Source organism: Cricetulus griseus, chromosome 3 (assembly GCF_003668045.3).
Source record: "Cricetulus griseus strain 17A/GY chromosome 3, alternate assembly CriGri-PICRH-1.0, whole genome shotgun sequence".
In the NCBI taxonomy this organism is placed as follows: domain Eukaryota; kingdom Metazoa; phylum Chordata; class Mammalia; order Rodentia; family Cricetidae; genus Cricetulus; species Cricetulus griseus.
The window spans coordinates 182,328,308-182,346,107 of record NC_048596.1 but is presented as its reverse complement, the minus strand read 5'-3'; the positions used below and the strand labels follow the sequence as shown (position 1 = coordinate 182,346,107).

Sequence of the window (17,800 nt, the reverse complement as noted above, 5' to 3'; positions counted from 1 at the left end):
ACGTCAATCAAGGACATGAATGGGTGGATGCTACTACTAGCCTAGGAATTATTCTAGGAGGAGACAATGGCTTCTGGCTTGAGTGGGCCTCTCAGTCAGTCCCAGATCTTGGTCAGGTCACAGAGTTTAACATCATGCTAATGATAATGAAGAAATTGTTTGGAACTGTTTGAGAATGAGGATCAAAACATCCATCCAGGATCTTTGCCACCTATCCCCCATCATTGCACACAAACTAACCAACCCTCCGCAGCTGGCTTTAAGCCTCTCTGCAGGGTCCTCAGAGTTCCTTCCCCTTCCTCCCCCTCAACACAACCTGAATCTTAGCAGCACTCTACCCTTGTCTCTGCTTCCTGTAGCAGAGAAAATGAGTCTGACCTTGCCAAGGAAGGGGTTTCCCCAGGAAAACCACACTAGTGGGAGAAGAGGCTTGATACCAATGCCCAGGACCGCTTAGAATGCACTTGATGCTTTGTCCCCAGAATCCTCTCCCAGCATGCTTGGAGGAAGTGGTCCTCTGGGCCCTTGATCTTCCTACTTCCAGTCTTAAGTATAAGGAAAAGTAAAGGGAGAATTTTAAGGTAGGTTTAGTAGAAACAAACAAATCCAGATACAAACTTTCTAAATCTTGATGACTGAGATCAGACCAAAATCATCTTCCTCCTTAGTGGGGCCCCCTACTCTGACGGTACTAGGATAAAAAGTTAATGCAGTGTCCCAGCAAGCAGAAACACAAAGCCACATAGTACCCTATCACAGGCCAGCTCACATGAGCAGAGGACAACTGATCCCACTATGGGGCAGATTACCAGAAGTGAGTAAGTAACCCAACGTCAAAATGCAAGGGGCTCTGAGAGGCCTCTGGAAGTATGCCATCATTATCTAACAAAAAAGAGCAAGTGTGGGTGTCAATGGAAAAAGGCAAAGCCTAACTAACAAAACCTTTGATTCAGAGACAGGCAGGGTCAGGGGCTGCAGGCTGATGCAGGGTGATGAGGCTGTCCCAGGGGACTTGTGGAAAAGACAGGTTTGGTCTAGAGGGGAATCCTCCCCCCATATAGCCTGGCAAAAGGAAGGTCACACAGCCTGTTTACAGCAGAGGAAGCTGGGGTGGGGCGGGGCAGAGACCTTTGGTCAGGCCACCCCTCCCAGCAGGGGAGTGGGGAGGCCCCAATAAATGTGGTGGTAGCTGTTTGTTTGCTTCTCACTGCCAGGAGGAAATTAAAGAGAATCTACCACTTCCTTCCACCTCAAGTAGGATTGGGGTGGGGAAAGTGACTGTATAATCTGTGAATGCTGCATTTCACAAAAGCCAAATTGCTGCCATCAGCAGCCCCCAGGTGGCCCCTGCCCTGAACAAGCACTTCATCAGGTCTGAGTCAAATTAGTTGTAAGGTATAAAGGAGACTCTGGGGCCCTTACCACCACCCACCACCCCTCCAACTAGGTTGGCCCAGTTAAGGGGTATCAGACACCCTTGTTTTTTCCTGCGATTACACAGAACCTCTCAGCAGGAAAGTCAACTGATGATTTACACCTCAGGTTTCCCACCATTAAAATGGTTTTCTTGGTCCTTTACAGCTTTCACTACAATCCAGTGGACCCCAAAGGTCCACTCATCCCCTACATGCAAGAGGAATGCTTTGGGACTCTCCAGCTCTGCACAGAGGGTAGAAGTAGAATAATTATGCCAGGATATAGTCCAAGGCTGAAGCAGTTGGCCATAGATGAAAGTCAGGTTGTCTTTATTGCACAGTACCAATGTCAAGTTAGAGGTGAGGCCTGAAAATCTTATTTTCAAAAAAACAAAACAAAACAAAACAAAACATTCAGGTCACTGGGAACTTGGCTTAGATATTTAGACCTATGAGAGGAGATAGTATTACCGCTGGACATTCCTTGGCACTTGTTTCAGACTGATGGCCTGGGCTAAGACCTCTAACTTCTTCATGGCAAGGGCCAGCAAACTGTCCAATGGCATCTGGTTTAGGCCCCAGCACCCATAACCACCATCACATCAGTCCCCCAACTGGTGACAAGGGCAGGGACAGTAGTCAACAGCCTTCCAGAAGATCATCTTCACTACTTCCCAGGGTTACAAATGGCTTCTTGCATATCTCCCCAGGTAGTGCTGGCTCCTGAACTCTGAGACCCCCAGGATCTTGGTTAGGGGCCTCTCGCTTGCGCTTGTTCAAGGAGGGGCTCTCCTCACCCAATCGACCCTCGGGGAGGCCCTGACTCCGCAGACAGACGATAGCTGCAGTCTGTTCTGCCAGTTTCTTAGACTTGTCCCTGGGTAAATGAAGCAAAGATTAATGAAGCAAGTAAACAGCAGGACTATAGCCCTGAAGTCCCGAGTCTCATCCTTTGAAGAGATTCTGATAAAACCACTGCCCTCACATCATCATCCAGTGCCCTCACAAATGATACACCCAACTCTCCTAGACCAAAAGTAGACTTGGATCCCCACACCATCTGATGAGAAACTTACCACAGTGTGGACTGGTACTTTTGCTCTGCAACAGTGACAACAGAGCAGAACATTCGATCTATGGGTCGTTGAACCTGGTGCAGAGAGAGCAAAGGAAACAGAGTAGATTGCCCACCTGCCTTGTCACATGAAGAGCACACAAATGAAAGGGAAGTACTTCTAACTTAAGTCAAATGAAGGCTGCATGATCACATGCTCCGCCCATGTGAAAGTACCTGCTGTATCCTTCAGGGGGAAAAAGGCAGTTATGCAAATTGACAGTGATATCAAGTGTGTCAGAGTTCTGTCACTGAACTAAACAAAGGACCATTAGAGCCCTTATCTGACCACGGGGCTCTGCCTACTGACTTCTATGTGGGCCAGTTCCCAGGAGAAAGGAGTTCGCCAGATGGCAAAGGACTGAGAAGGGACAAGGGTGGGGGCAAACAGGTACATCTGGCAGAGGGATCAGGGGATGTGGCTAGAGTAGAAAACTGAGTGGAAGAGATGAAACAGCAAGGTACTTGGGGTCTTGTGTTCTGGGGAGCTAGTAACCTAAACAAAAGAGACAGAGATTAGATTTGTTTTCCAAATGTCACTTAGCCCAGAAAGTGTAAACCAGGAGGCCAGGAGGCCAGTAGGAAAGACAGAGCAGCCACAGGGACCAAAGGAAGTGAAGCAAGTCTATCTCAAGGTTTTCATCCCAAGGGCCACATGTGTGGGCATAATTCTGTACCCAATCCAAGGATTTATCTCCAGAATTGGACAATAAGCCCAAGGTCAGAGGTAAAGTGCTATCAGTAATCATCCCTACTACTAGCAACTTAGGCACATCTATGGAAATAAAGTTCAGATGCTAACAAAGCAGCCTAGAGCTGAGTGTATAAGCTGTGAGTGTACTGGGGTGATGATACTAGTGTAGGAAGCACTGTGGTTGGATGCCATACAGGCAACAGCAAGAAAAACTCACTGTTTCATACATAGGCTGTGGCAACTTCTCTCTCCGACACCATTCCAGCAGGCACATCTTGGGGGTAATTTGGGGTGGATACGCTCTCCTAGGGAAAGGAGGAGAAATAGTTAAGGCCCATTCACCATTTCTATTCTATCCCTTAGCAAGAGCCACCAATGAGCCACTGATAGGTGCTACAGGAACTGGAGAAACTGAGATATCAGGCTGCTGCCCCAAGACTTTTGTACCCACCTCCTTCTTGTTCTACAAGCAGTTGCAACCTAGGTTTTTATCTAAAGGGAAGATGGGCTTCTACATGCTTAGAATAGTAAGGAGTGCATATGTGAGAACTCCCAGTTCTCTGAGCTGCAGCCTGGAAAACAGCCCTCAGCAGCCAGGAAAGCAGGTTCACTTTGCCTTTTAAGATAAGATCTGAGGGAATGAGTGGAGGTAGGAATGGAAGTGGCTATACAATGGGGCTAAGAGCTCTAGCTCAGTGCCTACTATGAGTCCATCTAGCGAGTGTCAGGGTTATCTGCTCTGCTACAGACACAATAAACTCTGGCTTCAGAGGCAGTCTGTGACAGTGTGAAAGGGACATATTTCGTCTTCCCTGGGAACTCTCTCTGGCATATGACTGTCCACCAGCTGTCCTCTTAACCCCACCTCAAGTTCTTGCCAGGTAAGACTGGCTCCTGATCTGGGTATGGAGACAGAGAAGGCTCAGAGGCAGATGGCAGAGGACAAGAATGAGGGTACCATTTGAAGCTGAGTCAAATGTAAGACAAGAATCAGACAAAGGCTACTTCTGCCTAGAGAGGTCACCACTGGCCAGTGAGTGGCAGTGATGTAGGCAGGGGTACAGAGTCAAGGAAAGGCAAGGTTCCTAAAATCACTGAGGAACTCCAGGGGAAAAGCACAGACCAAGGGACAGAAGACCCATCTCTCTGTTCTAAGTTGTGAAAGGAAATGTGTGGGTCGAGAAAAAGTGGGGCTCAATTCTGTCTCTCCTAGAAAAATATGCCCCCACCCATACTGCCCAGGCTTTTGGGGACTATCTTCCCTGAAAACACCTTCTCTTGGGGGGGGGCAAGAGGATCAGGTCATCAACAGCTACATAGTAAGTTCAAGGTTAGTCTGGGCTAAATGAGACACTGTCTTAAATAATACAGTAACAAAAATCTGAGCATAGTGTTATGTGCATATAATCCCAGTACTCAGGAGACAGAGGCAGGCAGATCTCTGTGAGTTCAAGGCCAGTTTGGTCTAGATAGTGAGTTCCAGGACAGCCAAAGCTACACAGAGAAACCCTGTCTTGGAACAACAACAAAAAAGTAACAAGCCTTGAGGTGGCACCTGCCTTTTATCTCAGAACTTTGGAGGCAGAGGCAAGTGGATCTCTGAGAGTTCAAGGCCAGCCAGGTCTACATACTGAGTTCCAGGTCAGCCAGAGCTATGTAGAGAAACCCTGTCTCAAAAACAAAGCAAAAAACAGTAACAAAAAGCACCTACTTGGGAAGCTGAAGACTGGGAACAAGTATCCACACTAAGGAGACCTGAAGTTCCTAAACTTGACATTATTCACATATAACAGCCACCGAAACCCCTAGGCAACTGGAGTATACTAGAAACCTACCGGTCAAACTTGATAGCCATCTTAATGATGCCAGAGGTATCTTCAGCTGGCTCCTCAACTGCCTCTGGAGTCTTAGCCAAGAGGTCAGCTCGCCGGGCATCTAGCTCCCGAATGGTCTCTTCATAGAAGGCACCAAGGCCAAAGGCCTCGCTATGAAGAAGGAGGTGAAGCAGAATAGAAAACTTAGTGGAACAGCATCCAAGGTACTGCAGGAGCCTATTACACAACCACAAATATATATATATATATATATATATATATATAATATATTATATATATATATAAACTCTATCAGGGTCTGACCATCAGAAGGTGCTTCCTACACATGCTAGCATCTTCCTAGAGTGGAAAAAAATTGAGAATGAATTTGAATCTTAGAGTGTGAACACTGGAGGGAGGTTGAGCTAGGGAAAAAGGTTCCAGAGGTATTCCCCCACAAGTCTCAGCTTTCTTCCAAGGTCATCCCAACCAGCCAGCAATGGCAGAATTGACCTATACTGATTCAACAATGGGATGTATATAGTATCATCCTCATGAGGGCCCATGGGAAGAAAAGACAAAATCCTGAGGACAAATTGACTCTTCACTGCCCATGGCTACTATGGACCTAGTCTGAACTAGATGCTTGGCCTGTATGGGATGGGGCAGAATCCGAAGCACATGCCAATGATGGAGAAAGGCTTCTGAAAGAGCTTTCCATTCTAGAAAAATGCACATGGGTCCCTGAAGGAAAGTATGATTCAGAAAGCCTTGGAGGAAGGAGAGTTCCGACAGCTAACATGAGGAGAAAAGACCTTTAAGACAGAGGACCCAAGCATGAGTTATGGCAACATTAGACAATAAGCTGAAAGAGTTGGGGTAAGGCTAAGTTGCCAAGGATCTTGTTAATCACCTGACCTAAAGCTGTACTAGATCAGAAGGACCAAGAGGTAGCCTCTCTGCCCAGTATAATGGATATAGGGATATGTCAAGAGCTCCATTGTAATGCCTTGTCTCTCTTGACTACTTGGTTTTGTTAGCCTGTCAGGCAACTTTGTCTTCAGGCACTCCCAGGCCTATCTTTTGCATTCCTCCATTCTAACAGTACCCTAGTTACCAAAACTGCTGCTAAGATCAGTCATAGAATGGAAGGTTTCAAAGCTGTGAAAGTACCCCCTTCTATAAAGCAAAACTGTACTACTACCCCACTCCTATACATGTACATCCAGAAGCAGTGCCCCGGTCCTTCAGCAAAATAAACTTAGGGATCAAGGTCAAGTCTGCACGAATAGATGGATAGATCATTGTACTCTTACCATATTTCCTGGGAAGACTGGGCAGCATGAAGCAACCTTCCCTGGGGCGACTCCAGCTGTTCCCGCAGCATCTGGCACAAGCAGTATTTGGTGTTGGTGTAGTGGTTATCATACTGCACTGCCTGAGAGGAGAACTAGCATGAGTCCACCTGTTACCAGCACACACCAACATCTGAGCTTCCAATGGGAAGGAAAGGGGCTCTAAGAGGGCATCAGAAGTGTGTTTACAGTGAAGTCTATGTGAGCCCATTTAAGAACTACTTCAAACCTGCCATCTATTTCTCCTGCTGTCATACAAAGCTTGAGCATCAAACTACAACTCATGTTCAACAGTATACCTACCTAGACAGCCTGACTGAGGGATAAAAGTATAAAGAATCAACCCATGCTTCAGCTACCACAAATTACCATGGAGAACCTAATGCTAAGCTTCTGGGGCAGGGAAAAGGAACACACTAAATTTTGGCAAGGCAAATCTAGCCCTAGGACAGGGGTAAGATTTCTATTTCTTAAAACTGGGATCAACCATATCTTGACTAACCTCTCTCCAACTTCCCCTACATGGGTGGGGCACAGCCACATCTACTAAGCATGTTCATACACATAACTTATCACTTTGTATATCTGTACAAAGATAAGTACAGCTGAGTTGCAACCTTACTCTATAGACAGCCTGAGAAGTGAGGCCCAGAAATGATAGCATGACCTCTCATCCAGCTAGGTGAAGGGCAGGAGAGCAGCAGGAAGTAAAGGCTTTACAGACAGGCCTCCAGAGCTCCCTCCAAGGGCCCACCCCCCACCCTTGTAGAATCTCTCTAGGCCTGTCTTCAGTGCCTAGGAAGGTGCCATGGCATGCTCAGGAGAAAGTATGGAATAAGTGAGTAAGCCCCAGCCAGGGGCAGGACCATGATTCAGCTTGTCTGGCCCAGAAAGTACCTGATCAGACCAGAAGCATCCATGTTGATGCTTGGGGCTACTCTCTTTCTCCAGGGCAACACACCCCTTGAAAGCTGCCAAATGATGGCTGAGTAAGAGTGAGAGCATCAACTTTCACCTAGTAAGCAGGCTCAGCACTGCTGAACATGTCTTCTCTGCCACATGCTTGCCAGGTGGCCAGGAGAGCTGGACAGCTGACCAAGGCTGAGCTAGCCCTTTGTCTGTAGCTGACTTAAGACTGCTGAAGTCACCAACCTACCCACCAGGATACCCAGAACCAAGAGAATAAGGACTACAGCCCTGGGGAAAAGAGGCTCTAGGACCAAAGCTGCCAAGAACTGGACACATGCCTCATCCTACCGTCCCAGCTTAACAGTCATAAAAAGCACCTAAATGCCACAGCTTAAGGAGAGCATAGATAACCCCAGGCATTAGTGAGGCTTGAGATGAAAAGGGAGGTGGAAAACTGCCCTGGGAGAGGGCTCGAACTTCTGCTCAGCTACAACTCACTGAAGAACTTTGAGGACAACTCATTGTTTCTACTCACCATGTGCATATACACAGCCCAACATAGAATCCCACTGTCCCCAGGGCTGTACCCAGTGCAGGTACACATGCAGGCAGAACAGTGTATACATAATAAATAATAAATAAATACATCTTTAAAAAAGAAAGGAAGGAAGGAAGGAAGGAAGAGAGAGAGAGAGAGAAATTAAGAAAGAAAAGAAAGAAAGAAAGAAAGAAAGATAAACTTAAGCACGTGGTAGCACAGACCCAGCTGTAATCGCAACATGGAGGAAGTAGAGGCAGAAGAATAAGGGATTAGAGATCAACCTGGGCTGAGATTCTATATCAAAACTAAAAAAGTAAAAGAAAGAGCAAAGACTTACATATCTGATATACTTCTGCATGACTTCTTCTAGGGGACGAAGGCCATCCTTGAGGAAGATAGAGGGGTTCCACATTGCTGCTCGAGCCACCATCACTGAAGAGGCAGCTGTGGCTTGTCGAAAGTCCTCTATGTCCAAATGTTGCTGGATGTGGTCGTGAGATCCTCCACTAAAAAGCAACCGGGGCACAGGAAGAATCCCATAATAGAACCCACCAGAATTTCCAGAAAAAGATGACTTCCAGATCTGCCATTCATTATTAGTGCAGCTTTAGCCAAGTACCTTCAACTATCAGAGCTTTAATAAAATGATTCAATTATAAAGCATATCCCACTGGTAAGTGAAGAGCACAAGGTAATACATAAAATAGCCTGAACCATGTCTTTAGAAATTTGACTTTTCCAAAGGCAGAAAAACCCTGTTTTTCGAGACAGGGTTTGTTTCTCTGTGTAGCTTTGGAGCCTATCCTGGCACTTGCTCTGGAGACCAGGCTGGCCTTGAACTCACAGAGATCCGCCTGCCTCTGCCTCCGGAGTGCTGGGATTAAAGGCGTGTGCCACCAACGCCTGGCTCAAGGCAGACAATATTGTAAGATGTAAGACTAAACTGAGTTATTACCTGGCACAGTGATATATACCAATAATCAATCGAAGCATCACAGAGGTTAAGGTAGAAGGATCATGAGTTCAAGGTAAGCCTGGGCTATGTAATCAGTTCTAGACCAGCATGGGGCAACATAGTATGACCCTGTCTAAAATATAAAATCAAAAAACATGTGGAATTGTGGCCACAAGAAAAACTCTAAGCTGAGAAGTTGTCCATAGACCCTCTAAGGACCAGGTCAAAACCCTAGACTTAAGGAAGGACACACTCACTGATGATCATGCTGGGAGATAAGGAAGACTCAGTCTGTCCATAATCCTCCTCCTTCTATCCTGCTACTCTTAGAAACTTCTCTGTTCTCAACTATTTCATCTAAAGTCCGGTAGCAGTCTCAGTCCAGAGACACCTGTGCTCGGGAGGACCCCAGGGAGACAGGAAAAGCACCTGGCTCCAAAGTCTCGAGTTAGTCCTGAAATTTTCTTTCTCTGAGAACATACAGCCTAGCACCTACCCTATCATTATTTCTTCCTTCCACTGGTCAAAGGTAACTTCCTCAGGACTTCCCTGTCTCCAATGTCCAAGCTCCCTGAGGCTATGTGCTGTCCTGAAGTACAAGGCAGAGCTGGACTGCTTTGGGGTAGTAATCAGACCCCCACACTTGCTAGCATATGTGCCTGTAGTTGCCCAGAATGCTTGCTTGTATCTTTCTTTCCTCTTTCTTTCTTTCTTTCTTTCTTTCTTTCTTTCTTTCTTTCCTTCTTTGGATGTTTTTTCCTCTTTCTTTTTTCTTTCTTTTTTTGTTTTTTTTTTTACAGACAGGGATTCTCTACATAACCCTGGCTGTCCTGGATCTCACTTTGCAGACCAGGCCAGGCTGACCTTGAACTCACAGAGACCTACCTCCCTCTGCCTCCCAAGTGCTGGGATTAAATATATGTGCCAACATGCCCGGCATTATCCATCCATCCATCCTCCTTTGTTTCTTTCTTTCCCAAAGATAGCATTTAACCACATTTTCTTGGCCGTCCTGAAACTTTCCATATAGACCAGGCTAGCCTCAGATTCACAGAGATCCACCTGCCTCTGTCTCCCAAGGGCTAGGATTAAAGGTGTGTACTACCTGGCTTTTGTCTGGATTTCTTCTACCTGCCTTATGCTCCTTGAATCATGTTGCTCAGAGCTGTAGCCTGAGACTTCTCACAAAGCCCCTGCACCTTGCATACATAACTCTAGGTGTGGCACCATCTTGCCCCAGGTCTGATTCACTGTCCATATTCTTATTCCTACCCATAGCCTAGCTCACCATCAGAATGCTCTGAGCTCTAGGGCCAAACCTCAGTGTCAATCTTGCTCCTGACTTTCTATTTCTACTCTTATTTCCCACCCCTTTCCTTTATGGTCAGATTTTTTTTTCCTTTTTTAAAATGCATCTATTTATTTTACATCCTAGTCGCAGCCTCTCCCCCATCCTCCCCTCCCAGTCCCTCTCCCCCAGTCTCTCCTTCTTCCATCTCCATCCAGGAAAGGGAAGGTCTCCTCTGAGTATCAATGAAACATGGCATATCAAGTTGCAGTAAAACTAAGCACTCCCTATGCATTAAGGCTGGGCAAGGCCACCCAGTATAAGAAGTAGGGTCCCAAAAGCCAGTAAAAGAGTCAGAGACAGCCCTTTTTCCCACTGTTAGGAGTCCACAAGAGGTACAAGCTGCAACTGTAACATATATACAGAGGGCCTAAATCAGTCTCATGCAGGCTCCCTGGTTGTCAGTTCACTCTCTGTGAGCTCCTATGGTCGGTTTTTAAAGTATTTCTTTTTATATGTATCTGGTTGGTTGAGAATGGGAGAGATATATGACATGACCCAAGTGGAGGTCAAGGGTCAAGTTACAGGACTCAGTGCTCTCAGGGACTGAACTCACATGGTCAGGCTTGGTGTCAGACACTCTTAACTGCTAAGGAATCTTGCCAGCGCTGTGTTTGTTTGGAGTTTTTGGTTTGCTTTGAGGTGGGATCTCTCCTGTCTATTCTGGAACTCCTATATAGATCACCTGGCTTTGAAATCACAAGAGCACCTCTCTGACTCCACAGTGCTGAAATTAAAGGTGGGTGCCACCATATCTGGCTTACACCAGCTTTTTAATGTTCTGTCATTCCATGTTTTTTTTTTTTTTTATATTAGCACAAGTCTTTTCTGAGTAAGGTGGAGCATAAGGTAAATGAGGAAGACTGGAGCCTTACTTGGCTATGACAGGAATGGAGAGGGTTTCAGCGATGGCTCTTATAACTTCACAGCTGACAGGGTGCTGAGGTCGTTCCTCCCGGTTCCTTAAAGAAGAACAGAGATGTGGCCTGGAAGCTGAGGGCCGAAGGCCATAACATTCCTAAACTCAAGCAGACAGACAGTTATGTGGTTATCTAGGACAGGTTGCTAGGAATGGCCTCCCTGACCTAGGGGAGGAACTCTGTCCTAAGGGGCAAGAGAGTAAAAAGGTTAAGGCTAGTTCTCAGGAGCCTGAAGATGAGGCATAGCCAAAGAGGACCAATGTGGGTGGCCTGGTTCCCAAGGTCACACTGCTTTTCCCTGGCTTCCCATTGCCTCTGCCAGAAATAAGAGACAGTATCACAAAAATGCTGTCCCTACAGTCCCAGCCCTGCCCTTCCCAAGGGACCTGGAACAGCTGCCACTGCTCAGACTGGCTACTCCCACACAGCTGCCTGTGCTGAGGCCAAGTTGCACAGCTGATCTTTGGGAGAAGCACCTGACACAGGGTAGGCCCTGTTCCAGGGGCCACCAGGCAGACCACAGGCCATGACCGTTATGATAAGCCACAGGAGAAGCAGGATACAACCCAGGGCTCCTTCCTACCAAGGTCAACAGCAAAAAGTTCTTGTGCATGAGTAAGCAAATCTTAGGTATGATCCAGGGATGCCTGGCCCAGGCTATGTGTGAAGAGAAGCAGGAGAGGTGACCAACCTGTTCTTGCTTGAATGTAGCTCCTGGGCTATATTCTGATTTCTTAGAAAAGCCTGACAACCCAGCTTCCACCTCCAATCCTTTATATCCAGTAGCCAATTTTATACCATACTAAACAGCTACATTTGGTGAATTTCTGATGGTCAGGAAGTTCTTGAATTCTCCCAAATCCATCTTCTAATTGCTTCCAACTTCTGGGAAGAGTAAGTTCCCTTAATATTGTTTGCAAGACTGTATATTCACAATCTCATAAAAGCTTCAAAATAACTATGAAGAAGAAATTGTACTAATTGACAAATGAGGAATGTGTCAATCAGAGAGGTTAAGCGATTTCCCTAAGGATACACAGGTAGCAAACTACAGAGCTGGGATTTCAAATCAGGCTATTGAGTCTAAAGCCCACAGCCTCAACAAGGCATACTGTGTGTGTATATAGTGCATGTGTCACTTCCAAACCCCCCTACCTTAGGTCCGGACAGCTCCGCTTTACTGTTCTGTATGCTGTTGTTCAGGGTATACTACAAAATTTAGTAGCACAGATAACCATCCACCTGGGCTGTTCCTATAAGCCCCTGAGTTCCCCACAAAAAAGAATGTCAGTCAAAGTCTATTAATCAGGATTACAGACAAAAGGGCATGCTAGGCACAAGAAGCACATTTGACAGGGAAACAGAGCAGCCTTCAGAAACGCCTATAATCCCAGCACTTGGAAACTGAGACAGGAGGATTGCCATGAATTCAATGTCAGCTTGGGCTCTATGATGAGATTTAGCCCACTCTCCCATATTTATATACGTGTGTGTGTGTGTGTGTGTGTGTGTGTGTGTGTGTGTGTGTGTGTGTGTATAGAGATGGCCCTTCAGTTAAGAGTGTGCCCTCTTATAGAGGGCACAAGTTCAGTCCCTAGCACAAACATCAAGCAGCTCACAACCTCCTGGAACTCCAGCCCCAGGGAATCCAACACTTTTTTCTGGACTCTGAAAACACCTGCACTTAGACACACAGACATATATACATATACATAATTAAAAATAAATCCTTTAAGTTGGGCGGTGATTGTGCATGCCTTTAATCCCACAGAGGCAGGTGGATCTCTGTGAGTTCGAGACCAGCCTGGCCAACAAGAGCTAGTTCCAGGACAGCCTCCAAAGCCACAAAGAAACCCTGTCTCGGAAAAAAACAAAAATCAAAAACAAACAAACAAACAAAAAAAATCCTTTAAAAAGACAAAAAAAGATTCAGTTTCAATTAGAGAACACATGAGCTACAGATACAAGAACTGCTTAAAGCAGACATCAGGACAGCTGGCAGTCCAACAAGGGCAGGCAAGAAAGCCAGTGCCTTTAAATGAACAGCCATCTGCTTGGGGTCATTCAAGGGAGAAGCCAGTGCTCAATGAAGTAGAAAGAAGAAAAGATTCAGTTGGTGTGGTGGCTCGTGTCTATAATCCCAGACTTGGGGGGCTAAGGTAGAAAGATTGAAAGTTCAGGCCAGCCTAGGTTGTATACTGAACCCCTGTGGGCCTACAAAGGAGAGTGAGAAAGGGGGGGGGGGAGACAGAGAGAGTTGAATATAGTGGGAAATACCTATAATCCCAAAATTTAGGAGATAGAGGATACAGGATCAGGGGTTCAAGGCCAGACTCAGCTATGTGTCAAGTCTGAGGCCAGTCTAGGCTCTATGGGACTTTATAACAATGGCAAAACCAAACCAAAACCAGAAATGGGCTGGGCATATACCTCGGTGGTAAAGCACTCACCTAGCATATAAAACCCCGGATTTAATTTGTAGCACTTAGCTGGGACTGTCTTCCCTCTTGGTCTGGGCTTACAGCCTCACACTGCTGAGTGTGGCCTTTACATGGGCTCTGAGAATCAGAACTCAGTCCTGCTGCTTGCATAACACACACACACACACACACACACACACACACACACACACCCGGTCCACCCATGCTTGCTTGTTGGTTTTGAGACAGTAACCTGAGCTCCAGTGACCCCTGTGTCAGCCTCTGGCTCAGAGTACCTTTAGTTTTGAGACAGAATTCCACTCTGTGGTTCAGTCTGGCCTAGAACTAAATACATAGTCCAGCAAGGTCTCAAACTCCTGGCAATTCTCCTGCATCGGCGGGCCATGCTAACATGACAAGTGTGAGTCACCACAGCCTGTTTCAGAGTAATCTTTAATCACCAAAATGACTCCATTTTTCCAAAATAAGTCTGGAATTTTTTGTGTAACACATATACAGAAGGACATCCCCCATCAAGGCTTCATAATTAATAAAAAAAGTCTCCATGTCATCATTTGTGAGCTGGTGGTACAAAGAAAACCCTGTCTGTAATTCCACATAGGCCTGGGGTCTGAACTGGCTTCTGCTGGAGCAGCAAGTGTCTTACCCACTGTGTCATCTCTTCAGTGCTAAATTATGTCTTAGAGAAAAATCTTGGAAGAAAGAATGTAGCTCAGTGGTAGAGGGTTGGAGTCCCATCACGCACACAGAAAAAGATATGTATGTATGTAATGTGTGCATGTATAGTTTCTCCATAGCTTTGGAGCCTGTCCTAGAACTCGCTCTATAGACCAGGCTGGTCTCAAACTCACAGAGATCCACCTGCCTCTGCCTCCTGAGTGCTGGGATTAAAGGCGTGAGCCACCACCGCCCAGCTCCCTCTTGTATTTCTTATGCTTGAAGTCGTGCCTATCATCAGAAGGTACTTATTGAATGAACAAATGCAAGTCTAGGCAGAATTTGAATGTTCTCTGGATCCACAGGCTATCAGAGAGGTACGCTAAATACACAGAGAAGCTGTTTGTCACGGAGGGTCTGTTGAGGACTCTCCCTGCCAGTCCATCACTAAGAAAGTAAACACTCACCTCCCATGAACTGCAATGGCTGAAATGCCAGTCCTCTCTATCCGCTTCACAAGGTTCAAGGTATCTTCTAGCTGGGTAAGAAAGATTATAGCACAAGGTGTCCATTAAGACTCAAGGAAGGAGCTGCTAACTTCTAACGAAGGCTCAGTTCTGCCACCAGATTTATCACCATCTGAGAGAATAACCTTCAAATAACATATCCTTACCGATGGCAGGATTCGGATTTTACAGGTCACAGGTTTGTGTATTCCTTTAACAAGAGTGCTGAGGATCTGCAAAGAGGAGTAGACAGGGACATCTATCTCTTCTGGAACAAGCCACCACACTGGTAGCACTAGTTAACACACCTACAACACCCATGCATACCAGTAGAAGGACAGTTTGTATATGCGTGACTACTTGCACTTAACTGTTTTATGTATTTACATGTAAACTTGTCCATGGGACAAGGATTCTGTTTCTATTCCATGCTAGAAAGTCCCTACATGGTACATAAAGGTATACACACACACACACACACACACACACACACACACACACACACACGTTAAATACACTGAAGGAAAAAGTGAATGAATCTGCATGTAGCCCTGTATGGAATACAGTGATCCTTTGCCAGTTAAAATATCAGTATTACCTGGAGAATTTGAGTAGCACAAACTCTTAGATCCTACCTCATTATTTCCTGAATGGGTCTCTAGGACAGAGGTTAGAAACCTGTGCTTTTCCTGCATGGGACTTATCTAAGCCCTCTGCATATATGTTACAGTTGTATAGCTTGGTCCTCTTATGGGACTCCTAACATTGGGAGCAGAGGCTGTCTCTGACTCTTTTACTGGCTTTTGGGACCCTATTTCTCATACTGGGTCACCTTGCCCAGTCTTAATACATGGGAGAGTATTGGACTCACTGCAACTTGATATGCCATGTTTTGTTGGTATCCACTGGAGAACTGCCCTGTCCTGAACAGAAACAGAAGAGTAGTGGATGGGGGGACAGAGATGAGGTTGGGGGTAAGGACTGGGAGGAGTGGAGGGAGGGGAAACTGCGGCCAGGATGTAAAATAAATAAATAGAAACCTGTGCTTTCAAAATCATTGCCCAACCCCCTGAATGTAATCCCGAGGCTTAGTCCTGGTTATGAACTCATGACTGACAGCTTTTGTCTCCTTCTCTTCCCCCTCTTCTTCTTCTTTTTTTTTTTCCAAGACAGGGTTTCTCTCTGTAGCCCTGCTGTCCTGTCTCTGCAGACCAGGTTGGCCTCAAAGTGTGGCCTCTGATTCTCAAGTGCTAGGATTAAAGGTGTGTGCCACAACTGACAGCTTCTTTTCTGAGTAAAAGGAATATTCCAAGTGCTATCCCAGAACTAAAGAATGAGAACAGGAAGATCTTTAAGGGTCGAGGCCCTGTCCTCATAAATCCTTCTCCTTTGGAAAATTAGATACACAAATATATAAACTATAAAAGGAAAATACAACACAATGTATTTTTAATTGCTTCTTATACAATAATTAGAAAAGGTTTTAAACAAAGATCAAGTAGTCAAGGAGGCAGCATGACAAGGCAACATGAGAATCAGAGATCAAGAGAGATATAAATGACAAATAATGTCTGTGGCATTGCTATCTTCTTTCTACATCAAGAATTTCAGGCCAGACACGAGAGAAGGCAGGTGATCTCAACAGCCCTCTTCCAAGAACTGGACTTCTTTCTAACCAACAGAGTAACTATCTGATAGGCATGAGTGCTTGCATTTATGTTGATTCTAGACAGATGGGGGCAGCAGAGAGCCAATTATAGTAAAACAGGCTTTAACTAAGACCTGAGGAAGGCCACTCAAGACATCAGGCCAAGAAACCCTGTTGAAAGGCAGACAGTTCACCAGCAATACCAGTAAGGAATCCTCTCTGGGTGCTGCTTCAGACAGCAGACTGGCAAGCCTTAGAGGGCATTTGCACTTTAAGGAAGGGGACTGCCAGGCTCATGAGGATAGGTCACAAACATTCTCACTCTAGCTAGGGCATGGTAGCACATGCCTCAGTACTTGGGAGGTAGAGGCAGGAGGAACAGGAGGAGTTCAAGGTCATTGTTGACTACATAAGGAGTAGAAGACCAGCCTGGACTATGTGAAACACTGCTTCAAAATAAGCAAATCAATAAACATCTCCAGAAGGTTCCCTTGCAAGTGCTTACTTTGAACCCTCTGACATGTGATGACAAAAATAACTGTCTTGATACAGTATTCAGTCTTAGAGAACTTCCTTTTGATTTATTCTAAGTAGCTAGCTACTTTGTTTAGAATTTCTGTTCATATGCACAGTAAAGATCAGGAAGGAAATTAGGGAAGTGAAAGACCTAGCTACTTGGTAGGATCACACTGGGGAGAAATGGGCAACCCCACCTTTTTTTTTGTAATTGAGACAGGGTGTCTCTGTGTAAAAGCTCTGGTTGTTCTGGAACTTACTCTGTAGACTAGGCTTGCCTCAAACTCATAGAGATCCACCTGCCTCTGCCTCTGCCTTCTGAGAGCAGGGATTAAAGGTGTGCGCCACCACTGCCCAGCTTCGTAAGGCTGTCTTATTGAAAGGTGGTAGCATGAAATTCATAAAGCTCTAAATCATGCCACATGTCTCTGCAGGAAGAGGGAAAGGACCAGAAACAGATATGAGTAGGGGAACAGACCCTGGTCTGGTCTGTTCTCAAAAGACACTCATGAGGCTAAGGCAGGAAGACTGCTAAGAGTTCAAGGCCAGTCAAAATGATTCAGCAAGATCCCCATCTCAAAAACAGGGATGGGGAATAACACATAAAAATAAATTATTTAAATTAAATGTTCTTTCTCTGGGCCCCAAATAGAGAATCTAGGTAGACTTGAGCAAATCTGGAGAGACATTTTAGCTAACTCTAATTCTCAGCATATATGAGGACTGTCTTTGTCACTTACCTTCTCAATCTTGTCCGGGTCTGACAACAGAGCAGCTCCCATTCCTCCCTAAGAAGAAACACAGAGAAGGTCTTATGATTGAAGGGCAATGGTTCCAAGCACAATAAGGCAACACAGTGTAGCAATAAGGTAGCCATGGTCCACTGGACACTGGCATTTTCCTAACCACACAGGAAGGTAGCTTTGTCTGTGCACACAACAGATCCCATCAGGAACCACAATGTGAT

The 17,800-nt window shown here is 45.7% G+C and overlaps 1 protein-coding gene across 3 annotated transcripts in view; it reads right to left on the bottom strand.

Moving 5' to 3' along the window:
- Window positions 1–1,717: 1,717 nt before the first annotated feature.
- Window positions 1,718–17,800, bottom strand: part of Dus2 (dihydrouridine synthase 2) — a 34,314-nt gene continuing 18,231 nt past the window's right edge. For 2 of the 3 annotated variants that reach the window (XM_027405886.2, XM_035442650.1), the window contains 10 exons: window positions 17,574–17,621; window positions 14,837–14,902; window positions 14,631–14,701; window positions 11,021–11,107; window positions 8,180–8,348; window positions 6,354–6,475; window positions 5,059–5,208; window positions 3,441–3,528; window positions 2,492–2,565; window positions 1,718–2,292 (listed from right to left, as the gene is read on the bottom strand). In XM_027405886.2, the coding sequence (XP_027261687.1) occupies window positions 2,055–2,292; window positions 2,492–2,565; window positions 3,441–3,528; window positions 5,059–5,208; window positions 6,354–6,475; window positions 8,180–8,348; window positions 11,021–11,107; window positions 14,631–14,701; window positions 14,837–14,902; window positions 17,574–17,621 (1,113 nt within the window). In that variant the 3' untranslated portion in view covers window positions 1,718–2,054. The remainder of the gene's footprint in view (window positions 2,293–2,491; window positions 2,566–3,440; window positions 3,529–5,058; window positions 5,209–6,353; window positions 6,476–8,179; window positions 8,349–11,020; window positions 11,108–14,630; window positions 14,702–14,836; window positions 14,903–17,573; window positions 17,622–17,800) is intronic. The other variant, XM_027405888.2, reaches the window with a different exon arrangement.